We start from the raw sequence: 24,118 nt of genomic DNA on the forward strand, positions 1-24,118 counted from the left end.
CCTCTTGTCTAACTCTCAGCAGCAAGACACTTAAACATGATTCCATTTATTATTCCATTATTATTCCATTATTGCAACATTTCTCCCAAATGTTCAACTATTCGCTAAACAATGTTATTTTAAGAATCTCCGCAGGTTATAGTTGCTGTTCTATCAAGAAAAAACTCACAGCCATGTTTTAATGTCCTTTAATTTTAACAATTATTATTTGATATTCTAAATATTTGGACTGAAAGATGATCTGAGCAGAGGACATTCAAAAATCCATCAATTCAACATGTATATTAATGCTAGTGCAAGTCTGGCAATACCGACCTCATTTCTTTGCCGGTGGACTTTCAGAATATCAACACAAAAACCTCTTTCTTTAATAAATAAACTTGTAAAGAATCACAAATCCAGATCTGATGAGGAGCCACTAGCACCACTTTCCATCTGCAGGTCAGAGACAGAATCTACCGTTCTTACGCTGTATACTGTGAAGCCACAGGCGTACGCGTTGTAGATTTTTTTAAATCTTCACACTCGCACTAGCATTAAAAAAAATCATGCTGTATTCAATGTAAGACAAAAAAAAGAGTTCTTCTGAACACCCTATAATGAGTTCTTATAAGTGATGCACTACAAATAAGTGAACTTCCCTTTCTAAATGAAGGAACACAGGTCTAACTCCTCCCCTGATTATGTGTGATTCCGTGCAATGATCAGAAATAAGTGTTTCTCATTCACATCCATGTGAGGTTGAGCTGCCAATACAGTTGTTCTGAAATATGATTTGTCTTAAAGGGGTAAAAGGATCATTTCAGCCAAATTCACAATACACATATTCTTAGTAACATCTATTAGCATCTATCAGTCTAGAGATCCCTGCCTCCACCCCTTTGAAATGCAAGTGAATGGCATTTCATCTGGGAAATGACATTTAAATAAGATAGGAGTCTATGAGGGGCTATAAAAAGTATTGCACGAAGGGAAAGTTCGATGTGGTGAAACCGAAAAGTCCAATAATCTCTTATTTGAACACTGAGTCATTGTCTCTTGATTTACTGCCAACCCACCAAGCAAAGCGGTTTGACTGCTCAAAAAAATTAGTTTACAAGTGATTGTGAATCAATGTCTCCTGCTATGGTGCACCTCATGCAATCTGGTTGCATGAGGTGGTACCTGCAGCCCAATGAGGCTGCACAGGTAGTCCAGCTCCTCCAGGATGACACATCCAGGAGGAGAGCTGGACAGGACAGCAGCACTGGTATCTGCTCCTTAGAGCGAGGAGGAACAGGAGAAGCTGTACAAAATGACTAATCAGGCTACTGGTCTGCTTGTTTCTGACCAAACTGTCAGAAACAGACTGCATGAGGGCGGAGATCCCCAAGGGCACCATCCATTCACACTACTGAGTCACATTATGAGTTGTTGTGATGAACTTCTAGGAAGTTGGATCAGCCTGTGATGATAGTTTCTTAGATTCTTCGATTTTTGGTGTGGTTTTGAATCCAGCCCTCAGTGGGTTCATGATTTGGGTTTCCAGTGAACGTTGTAATTTTGTTCCGAACAAATTACACAATGTACATCAGTGATGATTTTCAACTTGAAATAATTCGTTAATCAAGATCTGATGTGTGATTTAAGTGTGACCTTAATTTGACTGAGCAGTTTATTTCACAAGATAAGGGATACATTCTACTCGCTGGTGGAACATCAACAACATTCAGGGGATAAAATAACTCAGCAGGATTCATCCTCAGGGGATCAGGAAGGATGGGACAAAACTTCAGGTATCCATCTGTCATCACTAGAGATCTGCAGAGCTTGCACTTGATGATAATGACCTAACTGTCAACATTGTTAAATAACATTATTATTTTTGCCATGAGATGACATTTTATCTACTTTCATTGTTTTTGGGTGGAGGCAGAAAGCTCAGAAGATACCGGGCAAACAAAGCCACAAGCATCTGCATGAAAAGATAAGACCAGAGCTGAGAGAGAAAACATGTTTTGCTTCTGAACTGGGCCTCTTCAAACTTCTTCACAGGTTTCGTTCTTCTTCCCACAGCAGAACCTCTTGTTTGTCGCTGCTCTTAAAAACTCTGAGTTGTGTCATTCAAGTTCTGTAAACCCACTCACTTCCCTCGAGCGGTTTCTTCATAATTTAAAGCATGTGAAGCATCCAGACATTTCCTGAAGAGCACTTCACAGCAGGTTGACCTTAGCCACCACTTGCTTGCAGCCCATCTGGGAATATTCGTGCCCCCCTACAGCAGGGTAATATTCAATCTCCCCTGCGAGGCGTTCTATGTTGGTATGATCTGGGTAGAACCCCTCTCGAGTCATTTCATCCAGGAAGCACTCTATCACATGACCTTTCTCCAAAAGGCCCAGAGGTAAGATGTCCACCTCTGTCCACAGCGAGTGAAGATTCTCCAGAGTGCTGCGTAATATTGGAGTCAGCTCTTTTACAAGGTGACTATGGCGAATGGATGCTGTCAACGCCATAGAACTACATGAGGAGTTGTGTAACATATGTTTGGTGATGTGCGCATGACCCAGATTGCTCAGGAACAGATAGATGGCGTTCAAGTATTCATTGGACTTCTTGGAGGTCACAAGCTGCCACAGCTCGTCCAGGATCTCCCCGTGCATGTGTTCGGCCTCGTCGAAGATGAAGAGCGGGATCTTCTCCTCCTCCTCGGCACGTACCACCATCTGGGAGATGAGCGTGGAGAGGTTGTGGGCGCACTGCAGGGCGTCGGCCTCCTGGGGGCAGTGGTGGAGGACGTAGTACTGCAGCACCAGCGACTCCCCCACCACTGAGCGGAAGTGTCCGGCCAGGAGGCGTCCCAAGTGGCTCTTGCCCACTCCGCTTGGGCCGTGCACGGACACCACGAGGGGCTTGTTGTGGACGTAGGTGGACAGGTAGTCCTGCAGGTGGGAAAGCAGCCCTTCCACTGCTCCCTGCTGTCCAAACACCTCTCTCCTCAGGGTCTTCTCCAGCCCGTCCAGGTCATATCGGAGTACGTGGTCATCTAGGTTCTCTATGGCGTTGTACACCTGGAAACAGACAATATTCAGAATAAGTTGGGGGCAGTTACGGACTCTAAACATGGTTGGATTACCAGCTTGGTAAAGAGGGCAACTACCCCGATCCCGGGGGCAAAAAAAAGCACCTAGTTCCCTACACAAGTTGATCAATCGCAAATTTGTCAGAAATGTGAATCTCTGTCCACCACTCTGCATCTTGTGGTGGATGCAGAGTGGTGGACAGAGATTCACATTTCACATTCACATTTGACACTAGACTGCAGTCTAGTGTCAAAATCTCTCAAATGTACATTGTTTTATTTTATATTGAGCACCTTTCATTTCAATGCTGTATTTTATCAAATTACAGCCGTTCTTGCTTGTTGGTTGACTCATTCAAACACAGAATACCAGGCAAGGTCTTACTATTCCCTCACAGGTAAACTTTAAGCCTGCAACTAGCTATTATTAAGATTCATTATTAAGTGTTAAATCAACACAAAATTGCCTGGAGATGTCTACTGTCAGTTTACTTTCATAGAGCAACTCTGAAATTAGCAAATAATCTCATTGAAGCTCTCAAGAAGTTCCTTCAGTGGATTTTTGGCGTTTTGTGTGACGGATCGTTGTTTCAAGATAAAATAATACAACATGATAACTACTTGACAAATACAATGAAATGCCTCGGAGGCGTGATGCAAAACCTGCAGACCACATTAATTTCACTTGGACCATTTGAAATTGTAAAGTATTAACTTAAGCTGCATGATACACGCAACAGTAAGAGTCAACAACAGTCATCCCCAGATTAACCAGACTAAACCAAACTGCGCCTCAGGGTAATGATGCAGGATCCACCTCAGGCCTTAATAATAATTATAACTTTAGGGTTAGGGTTTTATGGAACTTTTCATTACAAGTAACAAAGTGCTTTACAACAAACAATATCAAACTCACAAATAATCAGAATGAAAAAAAGAACAAAACTAAAGAAACAGGTAATAAAGCAATACACATCTAATGATAAAAGCTCTTCCATAGAGATGTTTGTTTGCATGTAACTGACTCTTCTAATCTTGTTTCCTCTGTCAGATTGTCAGAGTGCAGGGGCCCTCAAGGAAAAGGTTCCTCTGGTTTTCACCTTAGACTTTGGAATGGCTAGAAGCGACCTACCAGAGGGACTGGACTGAACATGCAGACTAACAGCTCAGCCTGTGCACTTCTATCACAGAAGGGCCAGCTTTAAATTCCTCACCCCCATCCCCTGCAGTGTCTGTGGAGATGGAGTGATCAGATAACTGAAGATGTTGCTGAATAGTGCAGCAGTTTAAAATGTCTCACCTGGAATCGATTCAATCTCATCTCTGTTCCTCAAAATTGCATATTCAGTGTTTTAATAAAAAAAATCCCTTCATGACCTTACAATGTCTTTATCTCTTTTAGTATGCACACATCTATGAGTGTGCAAAATACACCCACCCTGCCTCCACCCGCCCCTCCGCAGCTCACCTGCAGCTCTGACTCTGCTCACCAAACGCTGAAATGGAGCTTGTGGTAACAACAGAGGAGTTGTGCAGATGGTATGCATGGTATGAAGGTATGCAATGAAGTTAATTACTGTCTAGAAGCCACACAGGCTAATCCTTTAACAAGCCAACAGCTCAATAACATAATGCAGGAAAAGCAAAAGACACAATGACAGGGGGCAAAGAGGAGGCCATTGGGAATATTAACATTTAAGATTAGCTTATTTAAAAAAGATAAAATCCATACAACTACAAATCATCCAATTGGCAAACTCAGCTTCTAAAATACTAATGAGTAGCTCAACCTGGCTTCTCAGATGAGGTAAAGCTGAAGGGATGGTTTCATATGTGATAATGAAACCGCAGTCGTCTCATTTCTTGAGGTCCATCTCTAAAAAGTACAGTTTAACTATATTGTCATTTTTGTACTTCTAACAAGGATTGTGAAACATAATCAAAAATCTCTCTAAAATGTCAGATTACGTACCTGGAGGAAGACGATGGCAAACAGCAGGTAAAGGCAGTATTTGGCTCTGCTGCGCTCCTGCTTCGGGGGGGCTCTTTGCCTATTTCCATTAGGATACATCACGCGCCTCCTCCTTCTCCTCTTCTTCTTCTGAGGAACAGCGGACGAAGGGGTGACTCCATCGAAGGTGAAGATTTTGGGGCTGGTTCGAGCGGGAGCTCCTGTGATGGTCCCGGGTCTTCCCAGCCCCAGGGCCATCTCCTCACGCCTCCTCTTCAAGGCCTGGTACTTCTGTTTAATGCGTATGACAGCGCGGAGGGTGGAGGACAGACTGGGGGGCGAGTCTTTCGGTCCTTCCTCTAGTTCTTCGTCCCCCTCCATGTCTCCCTCAAATTCTCCCTCTGTCTGAGAGGCCGAGGTGCTGCTCTCTTGGTCGCTCATCTACAGAGAGAAGAACATTTTTATTAAAATGGATCACATGATTCCTTGTATGCTTAAGATCATCAAAGGTCAAAGGTACAGGATGAAACTTCGGTTAATACTACTTGAAGCTTCACAACAGGCAGAGTTGGCTGCCAAAAAGCAAAAAGACCTCGTGTGCACATCCAGTCAGAGTTGGTGTCTGGAAGGTGCGGAGCCAGATATTTAAACATTGCTCCACAGCTGCTGGTTTCGTCAACAGGCGACTTTTCCCTCCACGGTTTACAATATTAACTGAAACTGTGTTTTCTGTTGCTGCTGTTAAGTGACATTGATATTTCTTGCAGGTTTAACAGAGTTGTAAAAATGTAATGCCATTTCATTGATGGTGAAATAAACTAATTTATAATCACCTTTTAACCCATTGTTTTTTTTGTGCCACATGGGGGCAGCATTACAGACTGGAAACAAATCCTCATCCCCAACAGCCACATTCACCCCTTGCCTCTCTGTTTTGGTCTCCACCAACTCCCAGTAAATATAATTTGGCTCTTTTGCGGTTAACACTCCACTTTGTTCGCCTACTTGTCGCTAACTTTTTGTGTGACCAGTTAAGTGCTGGACAGGGAGTGTCCAGTTGGAACCAGCTGCTTGATGAGTCTGAAAAACATGGGTGATGCAAGGGGATTTCGCAGAATCGTAAATCAAACCAATGAGCTGAAAGAGGCTGAAATGCTCCATAGAGCTGGGGAGAATCAATCAAATTTAATGTGTATAGCCCACAAGTCACAGTAGTTCACCGAAAGATGTCTACTATCCACTATGTCCATGGAGGGCTGGGTGAAGTGTTTGCATCCACAAGACACTTACGGAGTTTCAGGAGTAAACAGCGTTGCAGCCATTATTAAGAATCACTCACCAGTTACTTCAATTGTATTGGATCTGGCGGCAACACAGTTTGCTCATGAAACTCCACAAGTGTTTTGTGGATTCAAACACTTCACCCACCCCTCCATCGACATAGTGGTTTGTAGATAATGAGTGAATTTTCATTTTGGGGTGAACTATCCGTTCAATCCTCAGCGAGAGTGTGGAAAACCTTCTAAGCTGTGAGATGGTTCTCTGAGGGTTCGTCACTATGTGTGAACCCTGTCACACCACATACACAGTATGTACTAGAAAATAGTGCTGAGTGCAGCTTTAATAATGGTTAAAAAAGTATTACTGCATTATTAATGGTAAATCTAATTACTTTTTACAATCATTACTCAATCGTGTGATTACTTTTAATAAAACTTTATAATAACCACATGTTTGTGGCACTGGATAGATTAAGAAAAGTCCTTGGGTTTTTTGGGGAAATGTAAGATTGAGTGATGTTGGTGCTAAAATCACAGTTTTACTTCAGGTTGACCCAGTAGTGTGGCCTTCTGGGAAATACACATCAAGTAGAGTGAACATGCAGCTGCAGCCATGAGAGAAGTTATTTAATCTCATGAAGACTGAAACAATTTGCATGTTCTGTTTGAGCTGAGCAACACAAAGAGTTTCTAGCATGTTGATGAGGGAGCTGTCAAGCTTCTGGTAGACACATTTGTTTACAGCTAATACCAAACAGCTCCTGGCTGTAACTTCATATTTAGCACACAGACATGAGAGTGACAGCAAACTTCTCATGTAGCTCTCTACAAAAAAGTGAATAAACATAATTCCTGAAATGCTGAACTATTCCTTTAAATGTTAATATGAAAAAATTACAAGCAGCCAATCAGAAAGAGCTTTACCGCTATAACTATCTTTCCTTTCCATTGTATAACCACTTGTTTGTCATTATCTACCCCACCAGGCTGGTTTACATACATGGGCGGCTGTGGCTGAAGGGTAGAGTGGTCGTCCTCCAACCTGAAGGAGTTCGAGTTCTGACCCATCTGCATGCCGAAGTGTCCTTGGGCAAGATGCTGAACCCCGAATGCCCCCCCATAGAATAACTAAGTGCTGCGAATAGATGCACTGTATGAATGTGTGTGTGAATGGGTGAATGTAGAACTGTACTGTAAAGTGCTTTGAGTGGTCATCAAGACTAGAAAAGTGCTATATAAATACAAAACCATTTACCATTACCCTCCAGGTCTTTGAAATGGGGGCTGACAACACGTATGAAGGAGAAGTGTGGCGTCCGGCTGCTGTTAAAGCCCGGCTAAGATCCTCACACAATCTGTCACTCAGCTCATACTCTTTCTGAATGGTGTCTCTGTTGTTCCCTCTGCTTTGTTAGCTCAGCTGAAGTTACCACGACTTCACTCCCACACGGTCCAGTGCTGCACTTTTGATATTCAAATGACGTGGAAACAAACTGATCTGCAGAAAAAGGGGAAGTGCGATCCCTCCAGAAACATTAACAGTGCATGTGCAACTTCACAGAGGTTAGCATTGTAGCACCTGTTTGTCTGCAACGTACACTTAATATAGGCTGGACTTTGCAGACAAAAGCATTTAGGTGGGTTTGACTGTTTGATGATTAAAGTTAATTTGCCGAACTTCAGATAATGTGTTCAAACTACTGACATTGTTCAGTGTGCAGAAAGAGTCCCTATAGTGAGCAGTCAACTCAACTCCAGAGTTGAACAACACTTATCTTGGGTGTAACAGCACGCGTTGTGTTTCTTTCACCACTTTTTGGCCTTACAGAAAAGGAGGAACTCTCAGTTACACCCAGGGGTGCTCAGTAAAACACACACACACACACACACACACACACACACACACACACACACACACACACACACACACACACACACACACACACACACACACACACACACACACATTAACAATAAGCCTGAGTTCTAGTGAATGTATTTCTGCTCCTGTCAGGGAGGAAGCACAACACTGATCCTGATGGGAACCGAGCACAGTATGATCATTGTGTGACTGCATAATCTTGGCACAGATACGGCCTCATTTCTAAAGAAGTGTGCAAGACTTTGCAAGTGTGTTCGAGCTCCTTCAGCTTAAAAGAGTTCAGAGAAGCCCCTGGCAGAGAGACAGTATCAGGACTTTATCTGCTCTCTCTGCTGTCTTTCCCACAAGCAGGGGCTTGAAAGGAGGCTGCATACCAGGCATTTTAGAGCACTAAAGCACTTTGATATTTAACATGTGAAAACGCCTCCCTGCTGAACCTGTCTCTCCTGAACTGCTGGAAACGAACCCAAATGCCCCAAAAAGCCGGATGTTTGTATCCTTCTGGAAGAACTGCGTCTCTTCTTGTGTGAGCTCCATTGATGATTCACACAGAGCAGACGCAGGTACTGAACTGCTGCCTTACACCCAGCCTGCAAAGCCAGGGGAGGGGGAAATGTAACACTGTAAAGGGAGAGCTGCAGTGAGAACCTGCGAGAGGAAACAGTTTGCTTACCTTGGAATGTGGCTCAAATCTTTCAAAGCAGCAGTGTGTGCAGGTTTAGTCCATGGCTCAGGAGCGGACACAGCAGAGAAGAGCCCCACACAGCAAACAGCTCAACTCAGGAAGAGTCCTATCTGTGTATACCTCCAAAGCCTGTTCTCTACCATCCCCTGGCTCCTCCTCTTTCTTCCTCTTGTGTTCTATCATTCTTCTTCACAGTTTGTGTTTGCCTTTAAACAAAAAGGGTCTGACACACGTCCCTTGGTCCATTTGATTCTTTTAAAAACAATTAAATATAATTTTAAATGACGAGAATTCGGTTCAAGAGGGAATCTAAATCCAAACACCTGGCTTGGTTCAATGTTTAAACATAATTGAATTTTAAATAATTATACTCATAATTTATTGATTAAATGTATTATTCTGCATTAAACACCACATCCCTATTATTTGTACAAATATCACAACGATGGATAGTGTGTCAACTAAAGTGTCTTTATAGTTCTGTTCTCAACATGATTAACTGTAGATAATCTCAAAAAAAAATATGTAACTGCAGACTTCATTCATCATTAACTCATATTAACCATCACTGGAAATTTTAAAGTGGTAATGTTTAAAAAAAAGAATACAGCTGTCTGTCGTTGAGAGTTAAGAGGAAATACAACTTGCATGTCTGAGCTGGAGGCGACAAGTTGAGCAAAAGGAAACAGTGAAGCTCAGAAATATGTTAAAAATAGATTCTAAGTAAAAAGGAAATTAAGCAATGTTCAGTGTTATTATGCAATGCTATGCAATAACATATTTATATATACATAAGCCTGCAGCAGGTGAAAAGGAAGTGATCAGACTTTCTGAAGACACTGAAGTTTTGTCATCTCTTAGTGTTTTGTTTTTTTTCCTCTGGACAGGAAGCTGCTGTTACACCCACACTTATACACAGTTTACTTTCAACAAGCTGCTGTAAGTAAACTGTTAATGTTGTAGTAGGAGGAAAAGGGATTAGTCACACATGACACCATCCTTGGGATACATGTTTGCTACAGCAGTCTGTAAAATCTATCAACCGGCAGTAACAGTACGGATCAAAGCTGCACTTTGACTTGAAGGCTGCAGATGAATCCATGTTTTGATCTGCATGCTGCACAGGAGGAGCTGTAGGTGTTATTGCTCTTTTCACATCTTTCACCCTCATCAGTTGAACTGTTTATTGAATTTTGGAGGGGGGGCCTCAGAGCCAACAACAAAAACTCTAACTGAGATTCATCGGCAACATTTGTATTCACCTGTAAGCCTGGACTGAAATGTGCTGTGAAGTTACACTTATCCAAGCGAGCTGTAGAATGACCACCACAAACCAAGCCAGTGTACCATCAGACTGTATTAATAAACTACACATCAGTGGTTTCTCTGCTCTCTCCAGTCACTACAAAGTGTCAGCTGCTCTCTGATCCATCAAACTTCAGCTCTCTTCTCTTTGTTCACTGCTTCAGCAAATGGGTTCACTTTAGCTGAATATTCACGTCCTTGCTAAAGCTCCAGTGGGAAACTTGACTCCACTCCCATGTCTTTATTGTATGAAGCTACAGCCAGATGTTTAAATAGCTCATCTTAAAACCTGGAAACAATATTGAGTGGCATTGATCTCCTCATCCAGCTTTTGGCAAGAAAGCTGATAAGCACATTTCTGGAAAATCCGAACTCAAACTTCCCTCTATTCCATAACTGTAAATCCCCTTCTCTGCGATGTTTGGTAAAAACTTACTTTCAACACCACATTTCTAATTAAAGGCCATTTTTTCAGATTCATCCAAATCTCTTATAGAATACTCAGCCAGTTATATGATCTGAACTAAATGAGCAAGAAAGAAATGCACAAAGTAGTGAACAGAGCCAGTTCATCTCATAGCATTCACCTTGTTCTGTTCCCCCTTCATCTTTAAGGTCATTCGTGACCTGCAATGTTTTCAAAATACATGTATGTTGCGTGGTCAGTGCTTTGTTTACAGGACAGATGTCCACACCTACACACACACACACACACACAACATGATCTAGGCCAGAGGGTCCCAACCTTTCAGCGATGAGAATAATGATTGAAGCAGTATTCGATCCTAGCTTTCTGATGTCACAAAGCAACAGTACTGCAGGTTCCTCATGTTGGAGGAGGAAAGTATTAACGGGTCCTACAGACAGAAGAAACCCTTTCAGAGAATGATTTCATTGATCAGTCTTCATTAATGCATTGGTATGTAAGGACAAGCTTAAGGTTGCAGCTTGTCAACGTGGAGCTAATTTCACTGTTATTAAACAGTTATTTATATAATTGATTAATCTACTGATTATTCCCAATCCTTATCCACATGAGAGCAGAGGAAACTGGAAGATGCTAACTTCTCAAGCCTGAGTGGATCCCAGTTGGTCTGTCTTCTGTGTGTCTGACTATGACTAATAGTGAAAAACCCAAAATAATCAATGCATTGTACTGAAGATAAGAACAAGCAGAAATACTGCGATTAACACAATTCTGTAATGTAATAATTTTTCTCTCAAGTTAATACTCAAATGATTCTCAAAACTTTAATTATAATTATAAAATTAATTTATACTCTGTGTCCACTTACGAGAATTTAGAGTGTAAAGATTTTGTTGAAATAGTAGGATATGTGTTAAGATGGTGTCGTACTGGACTGCATTACATAAACACCTTTTTCTTTGTAGGTCATTTCATTGGCATCCTTGAGAGACTTTAGAATATTAGAAACACCTCTGAAGGTTTTCCTGTACCACAGCATCCCAAACCAAGACCTCATCGGTAAAACGTAAGTTAGATAAACCTGAACTTTGTAGGCATCACAAATGAGACCTTATGGAAGAACAGTTGTATTGGATTGAATAATGGATAATGCAAATAAACTGTAAAATAACTAACAAGTACAATATGTTTTTAGATTTAAATATAGCAAAATATTCAAAGTACCTCAAAATATACTTAAATACAGCACCTGAGTAAATTCAATTACTGATGATAACTGACACACAAAACCTAATTGCAGCAGCAGGCCGGGTTATAACTGTGGTTGTTATTACGGCATGTCCTGTGCAGATGAATTGCCATAACTAGTATTTTGTTTGTTATTGAGATCCTCAATATCCTAAAGCTCCTGAGGTAATTCTATCTTACTCGTATTTAGCAGGGACACTCCACAGTCTTTCAGAGAGTAACCTTGTCCCTGGCTCACTGACCTAGATGATGAAAGGGAAATATACTGAGCTTCCTGCTTCTCATGACTGAGTGTGCACTGGCTCCTCTCCCTGGACTTTCCAGGACCAGGAAACTGCACTGGAAAATATAACAATGTGTAAAAGCAACCGCATTTCTCCCTCCATCTCTTCTATCCATCTTTATCAAGTCGAGTAGTTTCAGGGTTCGTTTCAGAAAGTATTGACAAATTCTTTTCAAAAGAAAACACTTCAGGATTTTACTTAAGAACTGACAAAACAAGTTTAGAAGAAACAGCATCTTTACATTTTACAGAAAAATAAAAATGTCACAGACTTTGAGAACAAGTACAATCACAGAGTCTTAGACTGGGAACAAACAAACATTATTTTGATCAAATAAATACAATCTTTGACCAAAATAGATCTTTTAAGATTTGGAAACCGAAGATATTCATATCAATATGTTTGGAAACCACAAAGGTTGTTGTGGCTTTAATGAGAAATCCACTCACATCTTCCACTTTTCTTCCTAGAGAAGCTACATTAACTTTAGGAGGATAACTGCGCAGTTAAATATCACGATTTACTGAAGATGTGAGTGTCTCACATCTTCATTTCTCCTCTTCGTGCTTTTTGAGGAGCCACAATGATGTAGACACAGGTGAGTAAATCTGGACAACCCCTGCTTGGAGGCAGCGATTCGTTTCTATTTTCCAGTAGATTGTATAACTGCCTACTTCCTCTTCCTGCCCCGGCCTCTCCTGTCTCTGCCAGAGGAGGGGCCTGCTCCGGCCGAGCCCAGTGCGCTGTCTGCTGAGCTGGCTCCGATGATCTGTCCCTCCTGGATCTCACTGCGAGTCTCTGGAGTCAGTTGCTCAATCTGCTTCTGCATCTCCAGATTAACCATCAAGTCTCTCAGCTGCTCCTGCAGCTCTGATATTATCCCATCCTTATGATGTACTATAGAAACACACAAGAAAACAAACAGTTACATTTATTTTGAATAAAGAAATTAACTTAAATAACGTTAACATTTAGAAAAAAAACAACAATTTAGGATTGAACAACCAATGTCATATATGGATAAAGAATGTTTTGTCCACTTGGCTAACAGTGAGCTTTAGAAACCAAATTGATATATCTGCTTAAATACAACCCATCAGATACAGAGTAACATCATCATTCATTTGGAGTCATGTTTATGTTTAACTGATGGATCTAGGTCAATTATTCTCTCTTTTACATCATTGCATCTACAAACATCACTTTTACCATTTTTTTCATAATAAAACATCTGATGGTGCTTAAATCTGATGGTAAGTGCTCCTGCCCCCCCCCCCCCCCCCCCACCCCTCTGAAGGAGCAGGGGGAGGCGAGTGGCTTCTTAATGTAAAAATGATTCTATGAGAGTGAACTAAAACAGTACAGTGGCATCGCAGATGGATAAACATTGAACTGAGACTATAAAGCAGCTTCAGCAGACAATTTCCTGTGCATTCAACATCACTTCAGACGTCTGTGAAACTACATTCACAGATTCCTTTAATATTATACAAATATCAGGTCATAATAAATATACAGCTGCTTTCATGAATAATAAGGAAACATCACCCAATCACTGTAATAATGTGTTTGACATACTTTCACACAGATATGTGATATGCTATATATGTACAGCTTAGAGATATGTACAACCCCCACTGCTGGCCTCAAGGTCCAACTCCACACATCGGTGTGAACTTTCTGCCTGTACAAGAGACTGAGTTCCACATTCACACATAAGTAAAGCTGTGGAAAAGGGCGGACACCCATGCAAGTCATTATCATAATCCTAAATGAAAGATGTGAAACTGAAAATGTGAATAATCTTTCCCACAAACGAGCTGTTGCAAACAACAAAAACTAAACGACACACTCCTGCTGATAGACAGCTTGAAGCATCCGGTGTAAACAGTGTCCTGGGATGCAGCTGCTGCTGGGGCTGCGAGCATAGCTACAGGTGTGCTCAACTGTAAAATGTCCCTCTCAGTACATATATACATATTATTCTGTCATGTTTCTACATACAAACTTAAAGAAAAATAAAAGGTACCTTAAAGTGTTTTTTACGCTTCATTTAACAAATGTCAACCAGTACTATTGTTCTCCAATTTTGTTGAATCTCAAATATCAGTGTCAGCCTCAGAATCCAGGTATCAGATGGGCTCTTAACAAAGGTGGAAGGTGCTTGTGCCAAGTAAAGCTAGCAGGGTTAACTGTATCAGTGTCTGAACTCAACTGCTCAGTCTTTCTTAAGACTAAGTCTGTTGCTGCACAAAACCAGAAATCTCTCTCAGCTTTGGAGACTGAGTCTCTGAATCTTTACGGATGAATTTGATAGAAACATCTGTGATATGTTGTCAAAAATGTTGCAGAAGCCTGAAACACATCATCACTTGACTCAACTGACGACAGATCAGAAGATGTGTGTTCATTCTAAACTGCTTCACCTCAAGCTTGTTCTTACAGTGTGACACATTTCTGCCAAAGCTAGGGATTAAACTTTAGAAACCTTTTTACATCATAACAAATGAGACGTGTGGAACTTGCACATAAACAGAGTGCACATGCACTGAGGCACGTTTGTTTATACTTTCCTGATCCTCAGAGTGGACTAATGTGGGAAAAATTCAGGTGCGACTAATCAGACTGAATACTTCCATTCAAACCTATTAAACTGACATCTATGTTGCCCTCAGGCAAAGTGGTGATTAAAAACCTTCTTTGGCAGAAGTGTCTATAAGACTCAGGAAACACAGTCTTCTCTCATTATCTTTTTATCTTCTAAACAACCACCAAAAATGAATAAGGGAGTGTACAGAGGAGAGAAGTGGGGGAGTGAGTAAAACCAGTTGTGTAACCGTTTTATCCTTTAAGTGTTTTTCATTTCATCTCCATAACCCCTGTACAACAGTACGGGATAAAACTTCCATCCTTCACGCAGCTCTTCCCTTTACCCAAGATGCTCCTGCAGAATATCACTGTTCTCAGCCAGAGGCACATTTGTTTATGATTTGCAAATATAAGTCCTAGATCAAAAATACTCTATCCAGTTGAGGGCTTATATTCCCTTTCATTTGCCATATTCTAAATGACAAGCAGACATTTGGACCATTTGTGCATCCAAAGAGTTCTGTACCAGATCTGAACTGTGAAGTGGAATTATCTCCAAGGCAAATCTGACCCATCCAGAACTGTCACCATACAGTATGTTCTTGACATTATTGAAGCAAATTGAAGGGGTCATAGACTTTCACAATAAAACAAATCCTTGCTGTTGCTTAGGCTTTGTTTAGCGGATTTAAATGTGAAACATATAATGTACAAAAAACGATATACTTCCCACCTACTGCCTCAAGTTTTTAGCTAATTTTACTCATACTAGTGAATATATATGAAAGGTTATCTCATCAGTTACACAACTTTCTGCAAGTGAACCATTGCTGGACTCTGCAGGATACATTTCTGTTTGCCGGTTCTTCCCTTGCATGGTCCTGTTGGTCTTTTCCATGACAGTCGTTATCGATAATCTTCACGATAAATGTTCCATTTATATAATTTAAAAAGAGAATTCTGTTATTTCTCAACCTGGACACTACTTTTATAGATGTGGGTGTTTAAATGAAGGTACTTACATGAACGTTTAGAGTCGAGACATGTATAATGTTGGCAGATTTTTAGCACAGACCTAGAACAATTTCAGCCACAAAAAAATGACTTTTCGAGGACATTATGTGGACTGTCACTGTTGCCCCATTACAACCACATTGTAGCGAGTGTTGTTGTGTCGTGTCTCTCGCCAGAGGCAATCTACTGGAACGAATCCACAAGATTTTGTAAAAATCATATATTTAAACATCCACATCTATAAGTTATAGAGTTCCACTTTATCTTTAAGACTGAGTTTTGCTCTTGAGTGAAGGTTGTGGCTTGGAAATCTCTAGAGATTTCAGTGTTTGCGTGAACACGTCTGACCAGAAGGCAAACTCCAGAGAAAGTCTGGACTAAATTGTGCAGATAATCTCCAGAGGTCTTGACTGAAAGCTTCTTTAGAAAGGTAGGGAGAGGGGAAGGGGATTCAGTAGAAAATGCCACTAAATCCTAAGCACTGAACCTTTAATCCATAATCAACTTAATGACAATGCAATGTAAAACTGTTTTTAACTCTGTTCAAGTGATTTATGAAATGAATGAAAATTGTGAGGGGGGAAAAACTCAGCGTAGAACTAGTGACAAGCTTCCAGCTGTGAAACTATGAGTGTGTCAGTGTCCATGTATCTAGTTTTAGATGCAATAAGATATTGATATTTAATGAAATTCAGTTGAAATCCATTTCAAAGCATGCAACCATGAAAAATTCACTGTCCACTGTGGTGGTCACTCAGAGGGCTTTTGTCTTTCCCATCGTGTTGCTGGCTCTGGCCAGCTGCCAAACAATTTCTACAGACCCTACAATGTTTCTGTTGGCACATTCTTACAGCTCAGTTGAATTTGAACCAAATGTCTCTGATGGGAAGGTGAGTTCTGTTTTTTTAGTCTGTACTGATAAAAATGGAAAAACAATGACCCCCTCCAAGATGATACTGTATCCAGTGCAGAGAGTATTGTGTAAGGGCTTGGCGACGTGTTCAGATGAAGACTGAAAAATGTATTTAGAATATTTGGTGATTTTGCCATGAATTCAGATTCTTGTCATGTGTGGTTTCCTCCCTACTCACCACTCTCTTTTCCTCTGCTCTCCTCCTCTGCCAGCTTGGACTGCAGCTGCATCTGATTGTCTCTCAGACAGTGGTTCATCTGCTGCTCCTCCTTCAGTTCATGGCTCAGCTTCAACACTCGACTGTTTAACCGAGTGTACCTTAACATGCAAATAACAGACCTGTAAGTTGTCACATTCTCTACAGAAAACAAGACCTTCTCACTCTGGTGTAAACGCCCTGGTATGGTGCCTGTTGGCTCACTTGCACCACTTACTGGAACTGAGCGATCGTTGACAAAAAGTTATGGTGAGTGCTCCCTGGGGTTGAGGGCTAAGAGTGATACATTTGGATGAAATAAGAATAAAAAGAAGAATATAACAGGAAAACCTAGAACCCAAGAAGTCTAGAAACTGACAGAAACACAGACACACAAACCTAAATGTAAAGCAATCAGTCAACACCTACTTTTTCTCCATGGCCGTCTTGTCTTTGGTTATTTCCCCTAACCGACGCTCAAGGTTATCACATCGCTCCAAAGTTTCCTTAAATTTAGCCTTCATGTTGTTTATCTGAGGGGCAAACATAAACACAGGTGTTAGACTTGATGTGTGTGCACAGAATGACAAGAGAAGACGTATCTGATGGAAGAAGTCAGCTAGTAAACATATTTGTGTGAACCTATGCAAAGTCTCGTATTGAGCATCAGTACCTCCTCAGCTGTCTCCTTCTCCAGATGAACGATCTTATTCTCCCAGTAAATCCTCTGAGACTCCAGTTGACTCGTCAGCAGGTACGAGTACTGTACACACAGAACTCTCATCAGAACAGGTCAGAGTTGATTTCGCAAAAAACAAAATAGGGGAAAAGCTTACCTCAAGTTGAAGTCCATCGATTTTGTCAGCTTGACATATTTCTCCTTCACACTCATACTGTACCATCTTTCCATCAGTCTTACTGGCCACCAGCCGGTGCACGTAGTTATCTAAAACAACATGGCTCACCATCAGCTCGTCAGTCAGCGTCATAAGAAAATCCATATAGTCTTAAAGTTGGTCCAGTGGATCCAGTTGATGAATCAATCAGATAATCGAATAAACTGTTGATTGTTTTAGCCATTTACCAACATTTGTTGGTTAATGCCTTTTCAGTAAGTATTTTGTAATATTTAAAATATATTTATAATACTGTTATATACACTTACTATTTGTAACACACCATGAACAACTCCTTCAAATGTTAATATGAAAATAAAAGCTTGAACATCTACGAGATCCTGGACATTTTCCATCTGTTGATCAAAATGATTTGTTACGACCGAAGCTCCTAAAGAACAATTTAATTTGTTTTGCCAGCGATCATCCTAATTGAATGCTAATATTTGTCTGTGAATGCTGGATGTATTAAAAAGCAACTGTTTGCTAACATTTTAGTCATAACAACTGTTGATGGTTATAGTTAACAGCATATTTTGGTCTCTTTCTGTCCTCTAGTGGCCAGAATTGGTTAAAACAGCTATTATACTATTTACCAGAGAGAAACCAGGAGAGATGAGAGCAAGCCCAAAGAGAAAAAAAACACTCACAGGTCGCAATATAAAATAACAATCACAATCATAAACAGGCCACAAACATACAATACATAAATAGTCACCTCCTGCGTAGTCCCAGACACGGTGGTTGGTGAGCTGCATAGCGTACGTATGCTGTGTTTCCTCAAAGTGCTTGTACGCATGCCGGCTGACGTAGCGACCACAACCGATGTGCCCGCAGATCAAACAAATCCACAGGTTCTGTAGAAAAAAAATAGAAAAGTGGGAGGAAGAAAGTTAAAACTGAAAATCTAAGTGATTTAAAGACTGCCAAGTTCAAATTACTTAATAGGAGTTACATCAAACAAACAGACAGTATCAGTTACCTCCTGCACGCCGCACTCAAAGCATTTGTTCTCTCCAACTGGTTCTGGTGTTTGACAGTACCTACATACAGGACACCTGAAAACAGAGCACACATTCATCTATTGTCACACACATGTGCAGAGGGCCTTTGTGTTATGAAAAGGACAAAACAAGCAACACATGACACGAAGCCTGGAGAAATAACCAGTGGGCTGAGAGTAAGAGGAGACAACATGGGAGAATTCTTCCTTTATTATCATGGTGGTTGATGAGTTCTGTATTTAAACTGATCAACAATAACAGTCACTAGCATGTACATAGTGCCACTGATAGAGGTAATTATAGAAACTAGCACTGCAGATTTGTCACATATATTGATCAAATAAGGTAAAAAAAAACTCAACTAGTGTTGTCCACATATTTCTGCCAATAGTGATTCCTGAGAGCAACTATCAAGTACATCAGGTGACTGGGAGTGGCCTGAATAACATGACACAATTTAATAATATGTGGGAAACACAGGGCTGAGTATGTGTGAGTGTGTGTTTGTGTAACTCACGAGGCATCTTCCCACCGCTGGAGACACTGGCTGTGAAAGCTGTGATTGCAGAGAGTGGTGAGGATGCCGTTAACCGACTCGTCCATTCTCTCCAGGCAGACAGTGCACTTTGGCACTTCGGTGAGCTCCATCACCGGCAGACTGGCTCCCTGAGGAGAGGGAGGGAGAGAGGGAGGGAGAGAGAGAGAGAGAGGGAGGGAGGGAGAGAGAGAGGGAGAGAGAGCGAGAGAGAGAGAGAGAGAGAGAATGTAAATTATATGCTGGGTGGAGTCGAAAGTCTGAATGGTTTTCAGTCCTGAGCAAATTCGGATAAGAAAAACATTCCTCGTTAATGACGTCATCATATGACAGCTCCTGAGCAAGTTCTGCAATGATGCCGATGAGCATCCGTAAGTTTTATTGCATGTGTGTGTGATTTTATATAACCAAAGCCTTTATGAGGTTTCTAGTATGACTACTGTATTTCATTGCACCCCTGGTTACTCAAATAAAGTGCATTTTCCGATCAATCACTCACACATTTATGGCCATGTAAAAAGGCAAAATTGAGAATATAAGATGAGATGTTGAATATCCCTTGTCTTTTGAGGATGTTTTGAACAATTTAGGTTACCAGCTAGCAGTAGATGTTAGCAGGTGTTAGTGGCCACCAGCGGATGTTAGGGACACAACTGTGCACCTTAGCGCCATTAAGTGTTTTGGCCTTGTAATCAATGATACAGGCCGAACTTGAGGGTACACTGAGGCTAAAGGTAAATCTGACTGGCTACTTGCTTGTATGGCAGCACTATGAAAGCCATATGAACCCATCAGTAGATCAGACATCATTACCTCTATGCCTTTTCAAACACTCTTGTTCATTGTGACCCCAAATGTCAATATGTCAAGCTTCAAGGGATTTTACTGTAGAAATGATGAGGAAAGTTGAAGTGAAAGTCAGCTACTTTTTCATTAGTGAACTGATAACTTGCTCCTATTAATTTAAAAAATAAACCTCTTCGTCCTGAATAAGAGTTAGGTGAGATTCTTAGTCAACTCTTAAAATAACATTTTTAATGATATTTAATAAGGGCACATTATGCATTAGTAGTGGACTATCCAGTTAATTTTCTTAATAAACATAGATATAATATTCTACTTCCTTATACATTCATTATTCTAACAATGACCAATATAAATGACATTAAACTTTTAATATTTGTCTTCTGCTTTTTTTTCAGCACCATGTCAAGTACTGTAAAACACAAGTAGATGTTCTAGCATGACAAGGTTTCATAAATGACGAACCACATGACCACAGCGACACACAGCTGTTCCGCGACACAACCGCAGCCAGTGTGTACTGGTGAGAACTTTACAGGCTGCACCGCTCGGTTTGAGAATTGTTAAAGCCAAACAAACAATAATACTAAAACACTAAAACATTATAAGTTATACTTGCATATCTACAATCAAGCACACAACATAAACATCCTGCATTTGTTTATTGTTTATACTTTGGTTCGTCCTTCATCGGTTGTTCATTCATAAATTGAACTGATCAAAGTACAAATTATTGTTTTTAACAGACACACAGGGAAAACTGTACGGCCTTCCATACCATGAGCTTAGAATATGTCCTTAAGGCGATTAGTGATTTACCTCTTCAGACTTTATAACTTCTGCCCGCTCCACATAGACCAGTTGGCACACTGCTTCCTCTATGGAGTTGAACTGGCGGCCGTTACACGCTGTGAAGAAACTGTCTGCAGCTGCCTAAACAAACAGTGAAGAAAAAAAAGCAGCTTTAGGAGAGAATGGTGCAGTGAAACAGCATCTTATACCTACTGGGCAATAGAAGCATAGACTTATTCTAAACTTGATTTTCTTTTGTTTTCATTTTTCTGAGGAGATGTGTCATGTTGAATTAACTGAGAAGTCCTGGATGCCTGAACTTATCTCCAGACCACAACCAGAACCACTGCACTGCAGATATGGCTGACACTCTAAGCCTGAAAACCCAGATCAGAACATCATATCAAAGACCATCTATGAACTGATGCATTCAAATCAGCTAGATACTTGAAACAAAAACTAAATGTTGGTATATGTGAAACAATTATGCCACTCTCTACTAATATCAGTATAAATCCTAGTACGAGTCCTGAAATCTTTCAATATCTGGTTAGAATTCATTGGGACGTTGAATATGTAGTTAGTTAGTAAGAAAAAGGCAAACTCTTCTAGTGGCATTGGGAAAGGAGTCAATACCAGTGGATTTCACTCTGCTTATACATGCTAATTTTGGTTTAAAAAAGGTGTAACAGTTGCAACTTTTAGTCAATAGGCCAAAAGGGTAAATGAACTCTAAATGTCATCTACAGTGATGGAATATTTTTCATCCCACCAAGATCACATTGAATTAGTTTCCTCTAAATCTGACATTTTGTTCAAACGGAAATTCCCTGATTTTATTCATCTCACGTGGACGACTCCCAAAGGTGATTTATCTCCATCAAACACAACTCAATCGACCTAGGCCATCTACACACCACTGTAGGAAGTGGAATTGGGTCCAAATCCTTGTGCCTCATGCTGGGAAGAGCCGATACCTCCACTTCTTTATCTCTAAATGTTCTTGTTAAAGTCTTTGCTGAGTGAGGTTGCATTGTGTGTGGGTGGGAGTTGTAAGTTTGTTTCCTGTCAATTTTTTAAAAGAAACTTCTTTTGAGACAAAACACCCGACACTGCTGAGTAATGCGGAGATTTTTACCTGTGTACTAAACCTTATCAGAACCATGTACTGGTTTGGAGTGGAGTCCCGTATGATCTTCATATGCTCCATTACATCATTATATGGGGCCATAAGCTTCATGAGGTCATGGCTGGTCATGGTTGCTGGGACAGTCAGGATGCACACCATGGCACTACGTCTTACATTTTCAGTCAGTGAAGTCATTTTGCTGCAACAAAACAAAATAATACACATTCCAGCTCAAAACCGCACATAACTTCAGAAGAAACAAAAGTCAGCTGCGACTCACTTGGTCTTGTAGAGGTGCATAATACCGTAGACGATCTCCACAGAGGGGTTTCCACTGAAGAAAGAGATCTGGTCAGGCAGCTGCTTGGAGGGCGAGTCTGGAGCACTGACTGCCATTGCACTGCTGTTCAGTAAACCCTCTGGGTCCTCAGGGTTTGCGACCTGAAGTTCACTGCTCTGCTCGGCTGAAGCACCAGGGTCTTCACCTCCTCCTTTATCTAGAGGGGGAATTGGTTGGTACTATATTTAGGTTTTGTAGGAATGGAAATACCAAAAGTCTCATGTTAATTTCACAATACTTTCTGACTTCTCTACCTTGAATGTGGCTCCTGGCTCAAACTCTATTGATTCTGACAGAATAAATGTCAATGTTGTAAATTTGGTCCCCAGTACAGTACTGTCCAAAAATGTTAAGAAGTTAAGTTGTTTACATTCCTCTCCATCACATTATCCCAACAGGGGGAATTTGATCCATCACAAAAACATTCTGTAGCATAACGAAGGACCTAAAGAAACTACTAGTGTCATAGAGAAGTGTCAGAGACTAGAAGAAGCAGGAGTCCTGCAGCAGATGCTCTGGAGCCCACAGAGCCCTTATCTCTACCTCACTGATTGAATCACATGAAGAGACAGAAGACAAGACAATATAAAGGGAACGCCACTAATCTGATCTAAACCATCCAGGCCAGATTTTGTCTCTACAAAGGTTTCTGGGACTATCCGTCGAGTCTCGTTCCAGTTGGACAGGACTGGAAAACCACCAAAAGATTTCATCAAACACTGGAACCACCTTATTTGATTCCTTGCATGCAGGGGGGAATTCAGTCCTTGCTTCCTCTGGATGTCTGAGCTCCTTAAAGTATTCCTGTGTACGTTGTACAATGTTGCTCTGCTTGTTGTATGTCTTACCTGGGCTGTGTTCAAATGTTTCTATCACCATGTCACCCATGGCTCGGCTGCCAATGTGTTGGTGCAGAACAGCTGATCTCTCCAGCTCAGTCTTTCCACTCAGAGCTTGTTTGGCTGAAGCCAGAGCTCTGTCCTGCAGCTCCTCCTCAGACATGTCGTCATCTGCAAAACAAGACAGAAACAAACATGAGACAGCTCGGTTGTTTCTCTGAGCTCCGACAAACGGGACAACAGTGTCCCAACACCGAAGTCAGACGTCAGTGTTTTATGGCAGCGCCAGTTATGTCATTTAGATACTGGATTGGCTAACACTGCTGCTAGCTACCGGACTGACGTCACAATAAAGTGTCAGTTACTTTTAAGTGACTCACCAGCTGAGTACTGGAAACCCTGGGGAGAAGGAGACTGGTCGGCTAGTTCCAGGCGGATAACCACCAGCGACACACTCATGTGTCAAGACAGAAACAGCCACCTCAACAGAGAACAAAACAACCCGGTGACAGCCAGCTAAGCTAGCCTGCTAAATGTCCAGATAACACGCTAACTTAACTTGCGTTTAACCAGCCGAGGAACATTGACTGTAGTCAAAACGGCGCGCTCGTCATTCTGCGTTGTCTTCGCAGACCAACAACTCAAAATAAACGAGTGTATTGTAGCTAAAACTGAGTCTCTCAAGTCATCCTGCTCCCAACTGTTTCGAGCAGGTCACTCTTCTTCGCACACAAAACAAAGGAGGAGTGGTTAACCCCAAGTGTATAGCTGCCCCCTACAGGCACTGAGCCGGCACTGCAGCTGTCACAGGAGTAAAAATCAGGGTTATTTAAAACACACAAAAAAACAAGCAAATGAGTAAATAAAAACTCCGCCTATTAGTGTTCACTAAATTCTTTTGACGAGCCCAATCTCTGTGGGTTAAAGGAATCCATCCATCCAGA

The 24,118-nt window shown here is 41.1% G+C and overlaps 2 protein-coding genes across 3 annotated transcripts; both read right to left on the reverse strand.

Annotated features, from left to right (window-relative positions):
• Positions 1 to 172: 172 nt before the first annotated feature.
• tor4aa (torsin family 4, member Aa) lies at positions 173 to 9,194 on the reverse strand. 2 transcript variants are annotated; one of them, XM_053411560.1, is made up of 4 exons: positions 8,848 to 9,194; positions 8,641 to 8,764; positions 5,034 to 5,453; positions 173 to 3,050 (listed from the first exon to the last, which is right to left on the reverse strand). In XM_053411560.1, the coding sequence occupies exons 3-4, from the start codon at positions 5,451 to 5,453 to the stop codon at positions 2,193 to 2,195; spliced, it is 1,278 nt and encodes a 425-aa protein (XP_053267535.1). In that variant the 5' UTR covers positions 8,641 to 8,764; positions 8,848 to 9,194; the 3' UTR covers positions 173 to 2,192. The 2 variants fall into 2 exon arrangements, with proteins under 2 accessions (XP_053267535.1, XP_053267533.1); XM_053411558.1 differs by lacking the exon at positions 8,641 to 8,764 and having other exon boundaries at positions 8,848 to 9,178.
• A 3,109-nt stretch (positions 9,195 to 12,303) lies between these two features.
• On the reverse strand, positions 12,304 to 23,913 carry brap (BRCA1 associated protein). The gene is made up of 13 exons (XM_053411553.1): positions 23,555 to 23,913; positions 23,184 to 23,345; positions 22,276 to 22,492; positions 22,005 to 22,194; positions 20,894 to 21,007; positions 19,253 to 19,401; positions 18,714 to 18,789; positions 18,450 to 18,588; positions 17,672 to 17,781; positions 17,509 to 17,598; positions 17,265 to 17,368; positions 16,818 to 16,957; positions 12,304 to 13,020 (listed from the first exon to the last, which is right to left on the reverse strand). The coding sequence occupies exons 1-13, from the start codon at positions 23,631 to 23,633 to the stop codon at positions 12,794 to 12,796; spliced, it is 1,797 nt and encodes a 598-aa protein (XP_053267528.1). The 5' UTR covers positions 23,634 to 23,913; the 3' UTR covers positions 12,304 to 12,793.
• Positions 23,914 to 24,118: the final 205 nt, after the last annotated feature.

This window comes from Pleuronectes platessa, chromosome 19, assembly GCF_947347685.1.
Source record: "Pleuronectes platessa chromosome 19, fPlePla1.1, whole genome shotgun sequence".
NCBI classification, from domain to species: domain Eukaryota; kingdom Metazoa; phylum Chordata; class Actinopteri; order Pleuronectiformes; family Pleuronectidae; genus Pleuronectes; species Pleuronectes platessa.